Source organism: Cydia pomonella, chromosome 25, assembly GCF_033807575.1.
Source record: "Cydia pomonella isolate Wapato2018A chromosome 25, ilCydPomo1, whole genome shotgun sequence".
In the NCBI taxonomy this organism is placed as follows: Eukaryota; Metazoa; Arthropoda; class Insecta; order Lepidoptera; family Tortricidae; genus Cydia; species Cydia pomonella.
This window is the reverse complement of record NC_084727.1, coordinates 7,697,575-7,717,368: the sequence shown is the minus strand read 5'-3', so window position 1 is coordinate 7,717,368 and position 19,794 is coordinate 7,697,575. Positions and strand designations below refer to the sequence as shown.

General features: G+C 36.8%; 1 protein-coding gene across 1 annotated transcript; it reads right to left on the bottom strand.

The window, feature by feature from the left end:
* Positions 1 to 3,913: 3,913 nt before the first annotated feature.
* LOC133531326 (syndetin) lies at positions 3,914 to 19,329 on the bottom strand. Its single transcript, XM_061869463.1, has 4 exons — positions 18,989 to 19,329; positions 8,257 to 8,337; positions 7,486 to 7,626; positions 3,914 to 7,086 (listed from the first exon to the last, which is right to left on the bottom strand). The coding sequence occupies exons 2-4, from the start codon at positions 8,326 to 8,328 to the stop codon at positions 4,633 to 4,635; spliced, it is 2,667 nt and encodes an 888-aa protein (XP_061725447.1). The 5' UTR covers positions 8,329 to 8,337; positions 18,989 to 19,329; the 3' UTR covers positions 3,914 to 4,632.
* Between the last annotated feature and the right edge of the window lie 465 nt (positions 19,330 to 19,794).

The window sequence follows — 19,794 nt, the reverse complement described above, 5'->3', positions numbered from 1 at the left end:
AAATATCGACCTTATGTATATGTATTTAAGTATTTATAAATATTTATCATTGTCTAGTACCCACAACACAAACCTTAATGAGCTTATTACTGTGGGACTTAGTCAATTTGTGTAATAATGTCCTATAATATTTATTTATTTATTTATTATTTTAACATGGAACTGGTGAATCTGTTTAGTAACGCCGGAAATGACCACAAGCGTAGCGAGATATAAAAATGTGGAATCTTAAGCGTTGCAAGGGTTTCATTTCAAGGCACGAGAGGTAAACAAACTTTTCTGCCCTGGTGAAACACAAACGAGACGTTTTCACCAACCAACGAGAGGTATATACTATACAAATATAAATTAATGCTTTTAATAATTGACCGTTAAAAACCATCACTTAAAAGTCCATTCAACCGTTAAACATGGGGAGACACAAAATTTGCACTCTAGAGGACTGATATACACACTATTTTTAAAGAATAAAGAAAGCCTTTCCAACTGGTAAATTCCGAGCAATACTAACTTTTTAATTCAGACTAGGTATTCACTATTTAAGAGTACCTTTTATCGCAAAGTATTTGTATTTTAAAAAAGCATTTTGAAAATACCTATTTTGTATTTAGTATTTTAAATACAAATTTGAAAACTATATTGTATTTTGCATTTGAAATAGTATATCAAGGAAGTATTTGTATTTTGTATTTAAATACTTTTTATAAACTATTTTTCACATCTCTGCATTTTTGAAGACCTATCCATAGATACCCCACACGTATGGGTTTGATGACAAAAGATTTTTTGAGTTTCAGTTCTAAGTATGGGGAACCCCCAAAATTTATTGTTTTTTTTTTCTATTTTTGTGTAAAAATCCTAATGCGGTTCATAGAATACATCTACTTACCAAGTTTGAACAGTATAGCTCTTATAGTTTCGAAAAAAAGTGGCGGTGACCAGGGATCGGAAACCGGTATTTTTTGTATGGGAACGAAAACGGTATTTTTTCGTTCTTTGTTAATTATTTCATTTCTAATTGGGCAATCTAATAATACGAAGTCGTTATCTAAAAACACAACCGAGTCCTATATTTGGAGTATAAAATAAACCGAAATATATGTTTATTTCAGTTTTTCCAAAAAACCGGTTCCGATCCCTGGCGGTGACATAATCGGACAGACAAACGGACATGACGAATCTATAAGGGTTCCGTTTTTTGCCATTTGGCTACGGAACCCTAAAAAGGAACACAAAAAAATATATACATACTAAGAAACTACATTAGAGACAAGATGGAAAGGACCAAGAGGAAAGAGGAAAAGAGCATGTCCCAGGAAAAGGTGGACAGATTATATAAAAGCGATAGGAGGAGAGGAATGGAGAAAGAGTGCAATGGACAGAGAGGCCTGGCATAAGCTGGAGGAGGCCTATACCCAAGAAGGGGTTCCGATCACTAGAAATAGTTAGTAAAATAAAAATAAATAAATAACAAATAAAAAGTTATAAACTATAATCTATATAAAAGTAACTTAAATAAAATGCAGGCTAAAATAATAGAATAGCAAAAGATAGAAATAAGTTCCGAGAGATGGTCGCCGACGTCAGATGATGACATGGCACAACAAGAAGAAGAAAAGAAAAGAGGCTGAATGGAAATAAAAAGGGCTTTATAATAATTTATAAGAATAAATAGAAGTAAAAACATGCCGAGAAGTTATCGTCCCCCCCCCCCCCCACTTTTATATCCCCATTTTTAGTTTTTATAAATTTTCAAGAAAACTGCCCCCACCCCGATATGCTCTTGGCCGATTTTTTATTTGTATGTTTTGTCCAGTATACGGAACAATGGTGTTCCAGAAATTTGGAAGGCGCGTACGCGGCCGAAGCCAACACGTAGATATCCTTCATACAATTTTACTGATGGGTATGTATTACCTGAAAGTATTACCCGATAGATACGACTGTCGAATATGGAGGCACCTGGTAGTTGTGACTGGGCGACCTGTACGTTGTTTTGTTCCTTTTAGTTTAGTTGTACTTAGTAAATACTAACACTAGTTATTAGGTACGTAGCTTAGATAAACTAACAAAATCTATGGATTGTAAAGATCTAAAATGCCAACTGGGGAAGTACCTCCACCTTACAGAAAACAGCAGCCAAATAACACTAGACCCTACTCATAGTGTTGTGTTCCTGCCGGTGAGTAAGGTTGCCAGAGCTCATCGAGGGGGGGCGGGTTTAGGGTCGGCAACGCGCATGTAACTCCTCTGGAGTTGCAGGCGTACATAGGCTACGGAGACTGCTTACCATCAGGCGGGCCGTATGCTTGTTTGACCACCGACGTAGTATATATAAAAAAAAAAAAATTTAACTATCAAATTAAACCAACAAATGTGACCAACAAATATTTAATTACTATCAAGCTTTCAAAAATACTGTTCCAGCATACAAATAAAACAATATAAATATGTCGCCTATAATTAATGTCTTTTTTTTGAGATTGCGTGATTGTCTTCGACCTTAATCTTAAATTAACGTACAAGATAAATGAATATACAAAATACAGTATAAGTAATATTACTCGATAATGTCATAATTTTAATTATAATAATTCCATAGCTCTCTCATTTTATCAACTGAAACTTGAAATCATGTGAACCATTTTACCGCCATGCTTTACATCAATTCTGTCATGACAAGCTTAAATAAAATATTAATTGTACAGTTACAACATGTTAGTAAAGCCCCTCTGGCATGTTTTTGTAATACAGTTTACAAATAGTTATTTACGATACAAGTGCAGAAAATAGGAAATTCGCAACGAGTGGTGATAAATTAAAACACGAAGGGAGTGTTTTAAATCGACACGAGTTGCGAATTACCTATTCGCACGTGTATCGTACAACGTTTTACAGTACATATGGCACTTTAAAGTTTCGACATATGCACAGAAAGTGCTCATTCCCGCAGGCGTGCGGGAAAGTAGCACCATATGTACTGTAAAACACATTTACAGTACATATGGGGCTACTTTATAGCACTAGTGCGAGAAGTAGCATATTATGTTACTGTGTCGAACATTTAAAGGGCCATATGTACTGTAAAACGTTGTACGATACATGTGCGAATACTGTAATTCGCAACTCGTGTCAATTTAAAACACTCCCTTCGGTCGTGTTTTAATTTATCGCCACTCGTTTCGAATTTCCTATTTTTCGCACTTGTATCGTAATGTACTATTTCATTACACTTGTTCGAAAAAGATCTTATTTCATAGGTGTACTGAACAAAAGGCAAATACTTTAACACAATTTTCAACCGTGGGTGGATGCCTGCGGCTGTTATGAATTAACACCCTAGTTTCCAATATTTCACTTACCCCTTGATGCAGGATGTACTATAATTTATGTTTAATCTTCATGAAAATTAAATTATAATATAAGTGAACAAGATCAACCATAGGTATGTTTTGGGTAAGTAAATAACGAATAGACAAACGTTCATTAAAATACAATTTTCAAATATGGTTCGTTTCTACGAAACACACTCAATACTACACAACAGGGTCTTTACTTAACTTTTTACCTGTATTGCAACACAATTGCTATTAAATCTAAACATAATATATAACCCGTACGGATTAACTGTGCACCTCGCGCTAAGTAGTAGCTAGTAATAACAACAGGAGATTTAAACCGTATTTAGACGATTAAAACGACACGCGCAACGGCAACAAAGATGCTATCGCTACTGAGCGCTTGCGGGGAATGCGGGGCGCCGCGCGGGGCAGCGGGAGAGGGGTCGCATTCCAGCGGAGTGCACAGTTAATTCGTACGGGAGTAGATAGTATACATGCAGCGAATAGAAAAAAAAAACATTCCAGATCCGCATATATTAAATTCGCTATTATTTTGTACATTACATAACATCATATGAATATTAACCATCTTCATACATACAATCAGCAGTATACACACGCTCCTATTATGTTGAAAATAAAGTTCAAATAATTTAGTAGGCCCCGCCCGCTTAGCGAGGTTTGCTGCCGACTCAATACAGTGTGTAAATTCAATACGGGCAAACCTTTAAACGGTGGTTAGCATATTTAAGAAGTATATTGACATGACTTTTGCTTAGAAATACAATTAAAATATTAACCATACAAAATAATTCGGCTCGCAATGTACAGCAGCACACAGGTTACGAGATACGAGCTTTTTATAGTCATGTAACATCTTATTTCTCGTAATGTTTGCAGTACATTGCTCCTCGGTAAATTTTCAAGAAATAATTACTGGGTCATATTTACTTAAAAAACTTCTTAATTCATGATTACGCGGGTAAATTCTATGTCTGGTTTGATTTATCGTCTGTATTGGATTTACGCACTGTATAATTTTTGTATTATAAATCTAGTCTCATTATTCCATTTAAGTAACATAACCGTATCGTTTAATTTTTTCCACTTTTGTGTCATTTCAAGATGACATGTCCTGGGCGGGACAGAAAAAAATAGTTTACCTTTTACCGACAAAGACGTCAGACGCGTGGCTACAGCCCAAAGCCCAAAACTAACCTTCGCGTATTCCGACATCGTCCACGATGACACCCCACGCAAGCCACCACGGGTTAAAGCGACCTTGATATTTTTAAGTATCTCTCTTCTCTATAACAGCAGTCAATTCTTGTCTATCTCTCTTATTTTCGCACGCACAGCTCACCAAAGCCAGCAAATGTTTGTTAGAGTACTCCAATCTCTCTCTGACGAATTCTTCCAACTCATTTCTAGGCAGATAGTACGCTTTAACATACCTGTCGACATATTCTTGGTACGGAACAGGTTTAAGACCGGAATTTTTCTCAATTTTAACAAATAATTGTCTATAATCGAGTTGCATGAGTCCACGGCCTCCATTTGAACATTTTGTAGCATTAGAAAAGCCTTCCACCAGCAAGTGTACGATGAATTTAGACACCATAGCCCAAATAGAATTTATAATTTCTAGGTTAAGAGTAACCTTCTTTGATATATTCTCTAATCTTAATGCAAACACTTGAATTTTTCGTGTTATCATGTCTACGTAAGGGCTGTTTTCTACCTCGACATTCTTAACATCCCATCGCACTTGAGACATGGCCAGTAAAGTGGTTCTAGCGTCCACTGCTTTGGAGGCCGAGCACATGTATACAGGCATCCTTAAATCCACCGCACTAGCTAGAGTGTTATCTCTAAAATGTTCTAAAACTAGTCTTTGATGCTGAGCGACTATCGACTCTAAATATGGTTGTAAAAACTCAAATTGCTTTGCGAGGAAGATGACGCTTTCCACTGCGACTATACGCTCGCTTAAGCCGTGTAGATACTCTTCGGAAGATAAGTCTAAATGCTGAGGTATTTCTGGACATAGGAAGGTTTTCGAGTCTCCTGAATTAGAAGTATCTATGGAATTGGATATCCTTTTTAAAGTGGCTGTTAACTTTGAAGTATATAAAGTAGCTGAAGCTACATCAAGATCGGAAGTAAAAAATAAATGTACAGTGTAGAAATAAAAGTCGAAAAGCTGGTTCATAAGCATGACAACTTCTAAAGATATTTGCGGGAGATATCTACAGATTTGTAAATATTGCCCGCAGTTCCGTAAGACGGATAAAGTGGTGTTAGTCACTATGACGGAATGTTTCACTTTCGATGGACTCTTAGCGTCATCATCAACGAAATCTCTCTTTAACTCTTCTGGTTCGTCATCCGATGTATCACTGCCGTCTATCTCAGGTTCTAGGCCAAATATATCATCATTAGTCACATTGTCGCTCCGGAAAATCTCAAAAGGAGTATGCGTGGTTTTCTGATTGAAGTATTTTGCAATATACACACTGTCATCCTGGGAATGGACTGAGGAAGTCCCATCAGATAGTGTACTGACTTTGGATATAGATGTGTCAAAGTTTGGATTCAGGTATTTTTTAAACTTCTTGAACTCTTGGAGATTTAGCAATGTAAATGTTGATTTGACAGGACATTGCTCCCATCCTTCATTCTCAAGGAACAGCTTAAGTTCTTCCATACGTCCTCTATGATAATTCTTGATATACGACATACTATGACTCTTTATAAAATCCTCTAAAATATCGGATTTATCACCACAAAATACCTCAGCTACTTGCATTAACCGCCTCAAAATACCGAGTATCTGAATAAACTTCTCAAAAGCAAAATCCTCTATATAGGCACTCTTTAAAAATGTCGACACTTTCGCTTGCACGTCATGCCAGATCCTCACTAAACCCCCTTTCAACTTCTGTTTTATATACTCCCTACTAACATTTCTTTCAATTTCAAACACGCTTGAACTTGGCAAATCTTCATCCTCATGTTTCGAATGCCATTTCACTAATAAATAGTAACTTCTCATGATTAAAAACAAATTCTCGCATAGATTCAAAAAGCAAATGGCAGCTTTATCCTTTGGTACTGATTGACACATCTCTTGAAACTTTACTTCGATAGAGACTTCCCCAATACAGTCTTTGACTGATTTTAAAGATGTCTCATTCACTGCAGAGGAGTAATGCATATGTAACTGCTCCATAGCCGCTTGGCTTTTCCCAAGCAACGCATGGGCTTTCCTCAACTTACTGAAAGTCTCTCCATCGAAGCTATAACATATACTAGCTAAAACTGAGTCTAACTTCTCTTCTGTCATGTCTAAAGTATCCTGTAACCTTGTAGCTAAATCCGCAATACATGTATACTCCTTATGATTTGCAGCGGCCTTCCGACTCTTCAGAATCAACTGGATCGCCTCACAATACTCCTTCTTAAGCAGCAACTCCTGAACATCTTTCTCGACGCTTCTTAAACTCCTGAGTAATTCTAAAGACTTGAGGACTGACCTGATGATCTGTCTTTTCCTGAAGTTAGCCAAGATCACAAAGGTGGATATGGTTAGGTGGTTGGAGGCGGTTCGGAGGTGGTTACGGGCGGTTTGACAGGTGTGGAGGGTGGTGGCGAGTTGTTCGCGAATGTTCTGGATTTCTGCGAATTCGCGATCGCAGTTGTCGCGTTGTTGGGAGATGAGGTGCAACGCTTTTCCGGATACCACCTGTGAAGGAAGGAGGAATATTGCTTTAAATAGTTGGTCCTTTATAATCGGTATGACTTTCAATACGGTTTACACGAAAGCCAATGATAGAGGACTTAATCGCGTATTTTTCCTTCTTTCCGAGACCACGATGCCGTCCTCGGAACGTCGGAGGTAAATTTAAAATAAATCGTAAAAGCGTAATGGATGTCAAATGATAGAGGACTGTGAGAGCTATCGTAAATATATCGTAAATATGTCCAGCGAAAATCAATAGGTTGGGAGAAACCATCGATTTTGTATTATTGCTGAACTATTGTAGGTATCAGGGTACTATGATTATTTCAAAAAGTATGTATGTACTAAATCAAATAGATTATTACAAAATAATGCCCAAAAGACCAATCTACAGTAAGTTACCTGCTGCTGCCTCTTCAGCTTCGTGAACATTCGTTCGATGGCGTCGCAGGTGGGCGGGTCGGGCGCGCTCTCGAGCGCGTGCCGCGCCGCGTCGAACTCGCTAGGGGGGGAGAAGTACACGTTCTCTATCTCCCTCAGCACCTGGTGAGAAAAGCGGCTTATGAAGTTTTTACAGCCAAATAAGATTATCCCAAATTAGTAAGTAATGCATATAGAAAGTGATAGCGGTTATAGAAACAAGATGGTTTAACACCAATTCAAAAATTTCAAAGCGGTCTTCGTTAATATTAACCGTGCCTAACCATGCCACGCATATGTACAGGTTAATCGACGCGTCCAAACAAAAGAACCGCCTCGCAGGCAGGTCCACACAGAGCGAGCATACGCCCGAGGCAATTTTCTCGCGCACAAAACGGCCAGTGTAGACGTTGTCATAACATGGCAATGTTAGAAAAATATAATAATAACTAGTATCGCAAATTATCGTGTCCTTTTCTTTCTCATTTTCTTTTGAATTGTTTTTAATTGCAAAATAAAAGAAACGTAAGCCACTGCAGTCATTACTTGCAGCGCCATTTTGAACAGCTGACTGAGTGGCGCCATCTTGCCGAGCAAACGTGCAGAGGCAAAAGTTACACGAGCACGCGGCCGCGCGAGGCCGGGCGTTTGCTGCGCGAGGAAATGTCCTTGCAAAGCTGCTCACTCTGAAATACTCTGAATGGACCCGCCTATAACGATAAAATTTAGGATATAATATTAATTAATAGTTACCTCGAGGTCGGCGGCGGAGTGCGTGGCGCTGAGCGCGCGCGAGTTGACGCCGGGCGGTCCGTGGCGCTCCATGCTTCACATCTGCAACAACCAGTTATAACTTTTGACGACCGGTTTGGCTTAGTGGGTAGTGACCCTGCCTACGAAGCTGATGGTCCCGGGTTCAAATCCTGGTAAGGGCATTTATTCGTGTGATGAGCATGGATATTTGTTCCTGAGTCATGGGTGTTTTCTATGTATTTAAGTATTTATAAATATTTATATATTATATATATCGTTGTCTTAGTACCCTCAACACAAGCCTTATTGAGCTTACTGTGGGACTTAGTCAATTTGTGTAATAATGTCCTATAATATTTATTTAAATTATTTATTTATTAACTAAAAAGTACTCTCAATTCTACATTTCCTATTCTAATTAGCCTTTAGCATTAAGCAGATTCCAGTTTAAAATCAAGAACCTAAATCTATAGTTACAGAATAAATTAAGATAATTATTGCCTATGGTCATGGTATCTCATTTTTAGAGCTTCGTACAAAACTTTGTTTAACAGCAAGCAGCTCACGATACAAAAAAAATTGGCAGTCAAATTACAATCAGTGATATTATAATAGAAATGAATTTTAAAATTGTTTTAAAATCCTGGGATGTGCCTGAAGCTCGTCGCAGACAAAGTGATAATCTGATACCGTAGGATGCCGACAGATATATTATAGTATAGCTAAGCACCACACACGCCAACAATACCACAATATATATCGCTGTCTGTGTATCATGTTCATAGTTAAGTAATGCGTTTTGGAACGCACTACGACACGTCATCATATCACGTGACCGACGCTACAAAAAAGGAGTTAGACAGAATTAACGGAGTTCTCAATCATGTTATTGTTTTATTTAATAATCACAATATTTGTCTAACATAATACAGTCTGTCTAGCACCTACCTTGAATTTATTAATGACTCACATGTGAGTCATTGGCCCTGCGGAACTGTTTGAGTATGACCCATAAGCTGAGTCGCTGGCCCTGAATACTACTACTAAGCCTTTTGTACTTCATTCCACCACAAGTTATTATTATATTGTACTTTACAAAGGTAAACAGATCATGCACTGTGTCATGTTTTCTAAGTATCCGTTACAAACAACTGGCTCTTTATATTGTAAGTATAAACACAAATGGTGATAAGTTTCTTCGCAAATAATACTGTTAACTCTTCATGACTGTGAAATCCACGTGTGGCATCATATTTAGATTAGGCATCAACCTAAATAACAAAGATATAGTAGGATATGACTAATCTGGACTAACAAAGAACCAGTTGTTTACAGTTTCCAGATCACCATCTAAAAATATTACAGATACAGAGGCCGCAGAAGGGCATACATTGTATGTAAAATTTGAGCCCCAGGGGGGAAACACCTGCCCCTCCCTGCTCATATAGTTCGTGGCATCCGCGATGACGCGCAGATTTGTCAGACGTAACCTTTAATAACATGGCAATACAAGTCAAGCTACGCGTCATCGTGAATGACACGATCTATATCTGCCTACGCACATGGCCTGTTTTATTTTAAGAGGGAATTTGAAACAAAGTGTATTTCATTACAATATGTATGTTGGCAGTAAAGGCTATTAAGGTTTAGAATATGCCACTGCTGTGATGTAACTTTTTGTTTACTATTGTAAGCATCACAATAGTTAATATCCTGTATGTGGCCTTATACTGATAATAACGTGTAGTATGCACCGGGCTTTATACTTTTTGGTTGTTGTGTTTATGGTCATTTTAGTTTTATATAGAGAACTGTCAGATTTTGGCGGAATGCCGTCGACCGATATTATGTACGATTTGATCTTAGTTAATACGGTGTATCGATGTAATAAAAGAAATATTAACTGGATGCAGTGGTTTGTATGATAAACCCCATTTACTGAGCTTTAAATCAATGGACTTCTACATCTCAGAAAGCGGGATTATGAATTCAAATGCCCACATAGATATTGGATGCACTTAATTTATTTTCACTTGTATAGAGGTGCATAAAAATGTAAGTTGCTTGGTCTTTTAAATGTTTGTTTCATAGTCGAAACAGTTGAGTTGATAATACTATATACATAAATGATACAAGATTTCATTAGCTTGTTTGTTTTGCTCGCTAAAGAGAACGATTGACAGTTCGTTTCGTTTGCATAAATCAAAAGTTTTGTTTTAAATTTTCAATGTACTGTACATAGTTACATACATTTGCTATGGTATTGACCTATTTATTAACCCGTGTTCTTGTCATTGTTTGTTTTCGGTTTTGTGAGATGAGACGAAATACAATGAGAGTAGATCTCGAAAATGCAAGCGCAAGCAATCAACCATCAACTTTCTGGTGAGACAAGAGCCATACTTAAGAGCCTGTGACATGGTTATGAAGGAAGGCAACGCGGTAAGGATGGCATTGTGCAGTGCAAGTGCTCAGTGAATCTAGTTATTAACACTGAGTTGTATAATGACATTCTGGAAGTTGAATGTTGACTATTACTATTTTTGGATGGACTAATGGCAATGAAAGGTTTTTTTTAATTATGCATGAGTATATAATTCTTATATATGTTAAGAGATAACAAAAAAAAAGGTATTGGATTGGTATCCTAGAGGTTTTTGCTATGATGGAATGATGGTATAACTAAGATGAGAGGAAGAACTTAATCTGTCAGCGGGCTAGAATTGTAGGACAGTGGCCCATGATAGTTTTAAAGAAAAAGAGCTAAAGGAGGCCTTTAGCAAGCAGCACACTCATTAAAATATACTTCTATCTACTTTGGTCTCAATAGAATCTTAATAAAAATCATTTAAATCATTTTGGATAAAATACACAAATGAATTCGTTTATGATTTGATAACAAACAAATTATTTATTTATAAAAGTTATTTAGGTTTTAGGTACTCATATGGGAAAATTCTAAAGAAAAAAGTTAATTGAAGATATTGAATGATATAGGTATAAGCATTTACTTGCCTATCATTGCTAAGTATATTGAAAATTATCTATCTGGAAATTTAAAGAGAGGCAAATAGAAACAAAACTGAATGAATGGAATCACACACACTATATGATTTTTAAATATGAAATGATACTGATAGTTTCATGTCTTTTTCATAATATTGTTTTAAATGTAGCATCACAATAATCTAATTTGGTATATGAGAAATATTGACATAGGTACTTATACAATTTAAAGATGAAAATAAATGTGCTGAATTTTTGGAAATTTTAGATATCATTTGATGTATGGAAATTTTGCATATTGGAGTATAGGGATATTATTCCAGACTTGACATCTTCACTGCGGTAGGTGGTTGAAAGACCCCATACAAAGTATGGTTAATTACGAGTTACACTTAATGCTGCAGCGAAGGTATTAACCCTCACACCTCACATACAAACCAAGGAAGTTAAATTAATATCATTAATGATATTAAGTACCATTTTATATTGTAAAACAGACTTGCACCAATTTACTGCTGTCATGTTCCTCTACGGTGCCAAAATATAAATTACAATTTCAAAGCATCATTATTATCATTCAGGGAATATGATGTTGATGTCTCGGGCCCGTTTTGGATTTTGACATTTCACATCATGCAAGTCTTTTTATTTAGAATTCTTGTAGCTCTATTAATACTATATATAATACTTAATACCTTTACATAGTTGAGAAGCAGTATTTATCTATGTTTGTGTGTTTTTTATGCATTTTAGTAAGTGCAAATAGCATAGTGCAAATTCTGCCTATAAAAGCATTAGTTTAACAGGATTGAGTGAACAGATTACTTTTCTGTGCTGTTAACACACATGGTCATATTGTTGAAAATATTAGTGTTGTCAAAGATTTCAAAAGTAAAGATATGCCCATTCATATAACCGAACATTCTCATTTGGTGTGCCTAGTTCGATTGCTACAATGCACATTGATGGTTGATGAGTTTGCATCAGTCGCATAGTTACTTTGGAGTGCACGCTTGGCTCGCATTCACTGACACCGCTGTGCTGGCACCATACTGGGTGCCGTAAGTCCCATCTTTATGAAGAAATTTATAAGTCAATGAATGTTGTATTATTTTTCTTAAATTTACTAGGTATGAAAATTTAAATAATGCAGCTGTACAATCCAATAACAAATCACGAATGAAATCATGAATTGTTGCTATGAAATACAATTTATTAGTGACTTATAGTTTCATTTGCTTTAAGGGTGAATCTGAAATAATTATTGTATGACAGGTTCAGGTTAATAAACTTAACAGTTAGTGGTATTCAATCATTAAATTTCAGGTTACTAAAAAGTAGGTAAAGGTGTAAGTAATGGACACGACCAGAAAGTGTCTTACAAAGGTAAAAGCAGTTTACTTAGTTATATAAAAACATTGTAAAGTTTGAGAAAATCAATTTATATAAAATTAATATGCTAACAAAATCAGTGTTCCTTTGAAAAGACAAGACTTACAGGATTGTCATTGAAAATTGACTTAAAATGTAAAATTGATGAATACAACAGGTAACACCAATTATTTACTAAGATATTTTAGTATGGTTTTGTGAAGAACTGTGTGATTGACCTAAACAAAGGATATACACACCAGAGTGAGTTATATGAATGAAGTTAAAAGTAGATAACATTTTAATTTAATGAAGCCTTATAAAGTAATTCATAAATTTTTGTATCATAAAAATTTAGTTTGATTAAGACACACATGATTTTGTGACAGAAGGTACAGTGATGACAAGAAATAAGTGGGTGATATTAAAAATATTTAGGCAAAACAACCGTGTTTAATAAACACAAAATTAGTGATTGCATTTTCGCCATGAAGTGTGTTGTCATCACTAGTATAGGCAATAACCGGATGTAACAACGAACAAAAAAAAACACGTTTTAAATGTAATTATTTTCAGTGTTGATGAATTGATTGAATATTTATGTCATTTTATTTAATAAGGAAAATCTTAGGCAACAGAGTTCCGATAACGATGATGATGTATATGACCGAACATGTCGTCTACAGTGACGGTGTCAGCGACGGTGTTTGCCTCCATGTCTATAACGGTCAATAACTGACCAAATCGATGATGATAACGGAGCTGGGTGATTTCGATGACAATGTCGGCGATAATGCTTGACTGAACGATGATGATCGATTTTGATGACGATATAGAATATAGATGATGATTAGGTATATTATAGTAACGATTGATGATGTTGAAGATGATAATGACTGAATGATGATGATCGACTTTGATGACGATAATATAGAATATAGATGATAATTAGGTATATTATAGTAACGACTGATGATGTTGATAATGATCGACTGTGTCGATAATTATGGCTTATAAAATGTTCATTGTTAATGATGACTGTGACTAAAACGATCTTTGCTACTGCCAATAATTATAACATTTTTATTTGTTTTATGTTTCAACGCTGGTAACCTGGCTGGACGAATGAAATTGATGATAAGCGAGAGTCTCGCAGCAAGAGCTGACTAAAGCAAAGAAGGTTAAGCTATTACATGGTGCTGTCAGCAGTGGGGCAGGGTCCAAGCTGCCGATGGCCAGGGCCGCTGAGTGAGAAACCGGCGTACTATACACGCCGTGTCCAGGATATAGCAATCTGCATCTGACCAGCGAGAGTCTCTGAGTGTTGGGTTGGTTGGGTTGGTCAGTTTGGCAGACTGTCTAGTACAGGCCGTAATGGCAGACTGTCTAGAGCAGGCCATGACTGTTTATTATGTTACTTTATACTTTGGCTGACTATCTAGAGCAGGCCCTGATGGCAGACTGTCTAGAGGCCATAAGTAGGTATATATGCTGTTAAGGTACTTGTAATATGAGATACTTGTAATTTGTTTGAATTGATATTTGCGGTTAGTTGTATTTTATAATTGTTGATGTGTTTTTTTAAAATTGTATGCAAATTCCATGTTGACGTGTAAAAGTGCCCTTGTGGCCTATTTGCTGAATAAATGTTGAAATTGAAGAAGTTGGCCTTGTTGCCTGATTCATTATATTCGTTTATACTTTGACAAACTGCCCAGAGTAGGCCTTGAAGGCAGACTGTCTAGAACAGGCTATGATAGCAGCCTGTCTTCTAGAGCAGGCCGTGATGGCAGACTGTCTAGACTACTAGTCTGAAGCAGGCCATAACAAATTAAATCAGTACAATGATTAGGTGTGAGGTTTGGCAGACTGTCTAGAACAGGCTATGATAGCAGCCTGTCTTCTAGAGCAGGCCGTGATGGCAGACTGTCTAGACGAATCTAGTCTAGAGCAGGCCATAACAAATGAAATCATTACAATGATTAGGTGTGAGGTTTGGCAGACTGTCTAGAACAGGCTATGATAGCAGCCTGTCTTCTAGAGCAGGCCGTTGTGGCAGACTGTCTAGACTAATCTAGTCTAGAGCAGGCCCTAACAAATTAAATCATTAAAATGATTAGGTGTGAGTTTTGGCAGACTGTCTAGAACAGGCTTTGATAGCAGCTTGTCTTTTAGAGCAGGCCGTGATGGCAGACTGTCTAGACCAGTCAAGTCTAGAGCAGGCTATAACAATTTATACTTTGAAATGATGTCTAGAGCAGGCCTTGAAGGCAGACTGTGATTGTTTATGATGTGTTATATTTTGTTAAAATTCCTAGAGCAGGCCTTGAGGGCAGACTGTAATTTTTGATGTTGATTTATACTTTGCCAAACTGTTTAGAGCAGGCCTTGAGGGCAGACTGTGATTGTTTGTGGTTATGTATTATACTTTGCCAAACTGTTTAGAGCAAGCCTTAAGGGCAGACTGTGATTGCTTCTGATCATGTTATATACTTTTTTAAACTGTTTAGAGCAGGCCTTGAGGCAGACTGTGATTGTTTATGATCATGTATTTATACTTTGCCAGACTGTTTAGAGCAGGCCTTGAGTGCAGACTGTGATTGTTTATGATCATGTATTATACTTTGTCCAACTGTTTAGAGCAGGCCTTGAGTGCAGACTGTGATTGTTTATGATCATGTATTATACTTTGCCCAACTGTTTAGAGCAGGCCTTGAGTGCAGAGTGTGATTGTTTATGATCATGTATTATACTTTGTCCAACTGTTTAGAGCAGGCCTTGAGTGCAGACTGTGATTGTTTATGATCATGTATTATACTTTGCCCAACTGTTTAGAGCAGGCCTTGAGTGCAGACTGTGATTGTTTATGATCATATATTATACTTTGCCAAACTGTTTAGAGCAGGCCTTGAGTGCAGACTGTGATTGTTTATGATCATGTAGTATACTTTGCCAAACTATTTAGAGCAGGCCTTGAGTGCAGACTGTGATTGTTTACGATCATGTATTATACTTTGCCAAATTGTTTAGATCAGGCCTTGAGGGCAGACTGTGATCGTTGAGGTTGGTTTATACTTTGGCAGACTGCCTAGAGCAGACCATGATTTCAGATTTCAGATTTTTATTCATAAAACATAGTATTTTACATGATTGTAAGTTAGTTTATATATTGAAAGACTATCTAAAGAAGGCTGTTAATGCTACCAGGTGTTGGTTGTATTCAATGACTGTTTACATGATCTCAGATTCAAGCATGTTAAGCGTTAAGATTTATTTCTCAATAAGGCTAAAGGTTATTATTGGCTATGATTGATTCATGTGAGCCCATACTGTGCATAAGAAGTGTACTGTGTAGAAGTTTACAAATACTGTTGTTGTGAATGTTTATCTTTGATATCGATAAAGGTGTTACGATATATTGCTGTTGTTATTAATGTTTATAATTACTTTTAGTGAGAGGGCTCACTTTAAAAAAAAAAGGATGGCCGAAGCTGTAAGCATCACAATAGTTAATATCCTGTATGTGGCCTTATACTGATAATAACGTGTAGTATGCACCGGGCTTTATACTTTTTGGTTGTTGTGTTTATGGTCATTTTAGTTTTATATAGAGAACTGTCAGATTTTGGCGGAATGCCGTCGACCGATATTATGTACGATTTGATCTTAGTTAATACGGTGTATCGATGTAATAAAAGAAATATTAACTGGATGCAGTGGTTTGTATGATAAACCCCATTTACTGAGCTTTAAATCAATGGACTTCTACACTATAGGGTTAGGATAGATAATTGATTTAAAATACGAGGGTTGATTGAAAAATTCGCGGCCTGGCCAAATAAAAAAAAAAACTTTTCTTTTTTCTGCCGCCATTTTGAACTGTCATTATTCAACTGACTTCCCGCGAAATTTCAATTGGCGTCTATATTTAAAAGCAATTTTACGGCATATTTGAAGTTACGTGTCGGTAGATATCGTGAAAATGGAGAAATTAGAGCAGCGTGCTGTGATTAAATACCTGCATAAAAAAGGATTGACACCGAAGCAAATTTATGATGATATGCAAAGTACATTAGGGCAATCCTGTCCATCATATACGATGGTGAAAAAATGGGCAGCTCAATTCAAACGTGGACGAGATAATATCGCAGATGACCCTCGTCCCGGGAGGCCAGCAACGGTGACTAACACGGACAATGTGGCAATTATATGCGAAATGATAATGAAAGACCGGCGATTAAAGGTGCGGGAAATAGCTGACATCGTAGGCATCTCTTATGAAAGAACTCAAAATATTATAGTCAACGAATTAGGTTTTTGCAAGGTGTTGGCGAGATGGGTCCCGAGGCTTCTTTCAGTGGAACAAAAAATCGCTCGCCGTACTAATTCACGTGAATGTCTAAACCTGTATGAAGCCGATACTCAAGACTTTTTGGACAGATTTGTAACTATGGACGAGACGTGGGTCCACCACTATACACCAGAGACCAAACAGCAATCGAAGCAGTGGGTTCGTCCTGGATCTCCGCCTCCCAAAAAAGCCAAAGCAATTTTGTCGGCCAACAAAGTCATGGCATCTGCTTTCTGGGATGCAAAGGGAATAATAATGGTTGACGATCTGCAGAGAGGTAAAACTATAAATTCCGACTATTATTGCGAGTTATTACGCAGATTACGCGAGGCTCTGAAGATAAAAAGACCTGGAATGTTGACAAAGAAAGTTATCTTCCACCAGGACAATGCACGTGTTCACACGTCACTAAAATCGATGGCGGAGATTGCCAAATGTGGGTTTGAATTATTGCCCCACCCACCCTATTCACCCGATTTAGCACCATCGGACTTTCATCTGTTCCCCAATTTAAAAAACATATGGGTGGTATGAAATTTTCAAGCAACGCCGAGGTCCAAGCTGAGGTGGATGCGTATTTTAAAGGTCTCGAGGAAAGCTTCTTCAAAAGTGGTGTAATGGCTCTGGAATCCAGATGGAACAAGTGCATTCAACTCGACGGGGACTATGTAGAAAAATAAAAATCAATTAAAAAACCTCTGTTTTGTTTTTAATATTCAGGCCGCGAATTTTTCAATCCACCCTCGTATCTTAACCTCTAACCGACAACACATCAAAAATTGCCAAGACAAATACAATTTTTATTTGTCAAAATCATACACCAGACTCAAGGAGGCATTTTGTGGGCACATCAGTTAGTAATGTTTGCAAATAAATCAATAAACTATGGAAGGTAGAGGCAAGGAACAGAAAATCCTTAGGCAGAATTGTTGCAAAAGTGTCCAGCTGTCAGCTATAAATAATAGTTCCAAATCTCTCCAGAGTAGCGCTAGAGTAGATAAGAACCGGGGCGATATTGACGGAGTGAAGTGCGCTGTCTATGATTAGATTTATGGTTTTTTGTCGGACACTTTTTGGTATATTATTCTAAAAATTACAGCTACTCCATCCATTATGATTAAATACCAGGATACAAATACCTTATACTTGCAAACATTACTAACTGATCTGCCCACAGAATGGCTTCTCGAGTGTGGTACATGGTTAAAATATTATCCACATTGGGATACCGAGGAGGGTATCCAAGCGAGGGGGGACTTAAATCTTCTTGGGTCAGAGGTGTAAGGTTAGAGCCGTAGCTTTATTGGACGTTCATAAGCGCATTGTAATATAGGCATCTGGGCTGCTAGAGGTTGTTATAAATTAGTAAGTAAGAAAATATTCTTTATTGCTCCAATAATTATACATTTAAATGATTAAGTTCCATCATTAATTTTTGTTTTTAAATCACCACTGCTATAAATGATGTAGGTACTTAATTTTGACTAAGATAATACAATAAAATACATGGCATAAAAATTGTAATATAATTATAGTATTACAAATATTGAGATATGAGTAATAAACTTGAGGAAACAGGAAAAGGAAGACATGGAACTCAATTTGTTTTAAAATAAAGAAATTATATTAATTATTAATTTAAATAAACAAGTATAGTTTCATGCATGGCTTAAGGATTAGTGTTTGATTATATTTCATGTACCTACATCATTTACATTCAATATTTGTTTTTATGAAAATACGTAAAAACCGCAACAAACACTTGCTATTTCTCAATTTAAATGCCGCGTTCTTTACTAAGAATTACTGAGATTTTCTTTGGAAACAATAGGGAAATGTACTGAATGGCCAACGTCATAGGGAAGAAGCACTAACATATAAATATTTGCATAACATATACAAACTTGCAAAGGGCAAAAGTAGCACAGGGTGAATCACCGAAAATACTTATCCTGCACCACCTGACAAGTTATTAAGTTAATAATATTGTAAGCAATCGTTTACCTTATTATTTAACGCCATAGGTGATGCAAAACTTGTGCTGAGTGGTAAAATAAATCACATCGACCAAACCAAACTTAACACAATTCTAGCTGTCCCACTGACAGTTTGTGTGGGCGTATTTTCGTCTACGTCAAACGGTTCTTTAATATACACCCCTACAATGTTCGACCGGATTATATAAATTACAGCGCCATCTATTAGCGAGTAGAAATTACTGAATTATATTGAATTACACCGCCATCTATTAGGGAGTAGACATTTCTGAAAAATGTTTTATTACAGTAAAGAGAATTGATTGTAATAGAGAATAAACTCAATCAATGTATCTTTGATTACAGTTATATGGGTGGTTAGATTTTAAGAAATCTCACTCCATATTATCCATGTTCTCCCCGGTTGAAGGTTCCTAACTAACCAGAAGCGGAATTCTCCGTTTTAACTTGGGCAAAAATACTTTCCAATTTTCAACCTATTCTCGTGAAAATATGTGTAGGTTCAATAGATACTTTTTGGACATTTTCCAAAATGACAGCCATAGAGCAAGGACTACAGCTCACAGACACTAGTAGGTAAATAATTTCGTTTAACATTTTCGCTCGGGTCATGCTGCATGTGCTTCCGACAGTTTTCTTGGTTTTACTAGTGGGGCGACACTCCTCCTTTCGGATTTTCCCGGCTCCGTTCGGCTCAGCATTGCTCCGAGCAATAATTAGGATTGACACAACTTGACTCGAATTTTGACAACCCTAAATGGCCGAAAGGGATAAAGGGACAGCATAATTCGTGTCGGAAGTGTCATTTCTACG

What these genes read in the sequence shown, in the direction of transcription:
- LOC133531326 (XM_061869463.1), bottom strand. Translation starts at nt 8,328, where the DNA reads ATGGAGCGCCACGGACCGCCCGGCGTCAACTCGCGCGCGCTCAGCGCC. An exon ending in ACTCCGCCGCCGACCTCGAG is followed by an intron (nt 7,627 to 8,256) that starts GTAACTATTAAT and finishes TTTTCTCACCAG; the next exon opens with GTGCTGAGGGAGATAGAGAA. An exon ending in AGCTGAAGAGGCAGCAGCAG is followed by an intron (nt 7,087 to 7,485) that starts GTAACTTACTGT and finishes CTTCCTTCACAG; the next exon opens with GTGGTATCCGGAAAAGCGTT.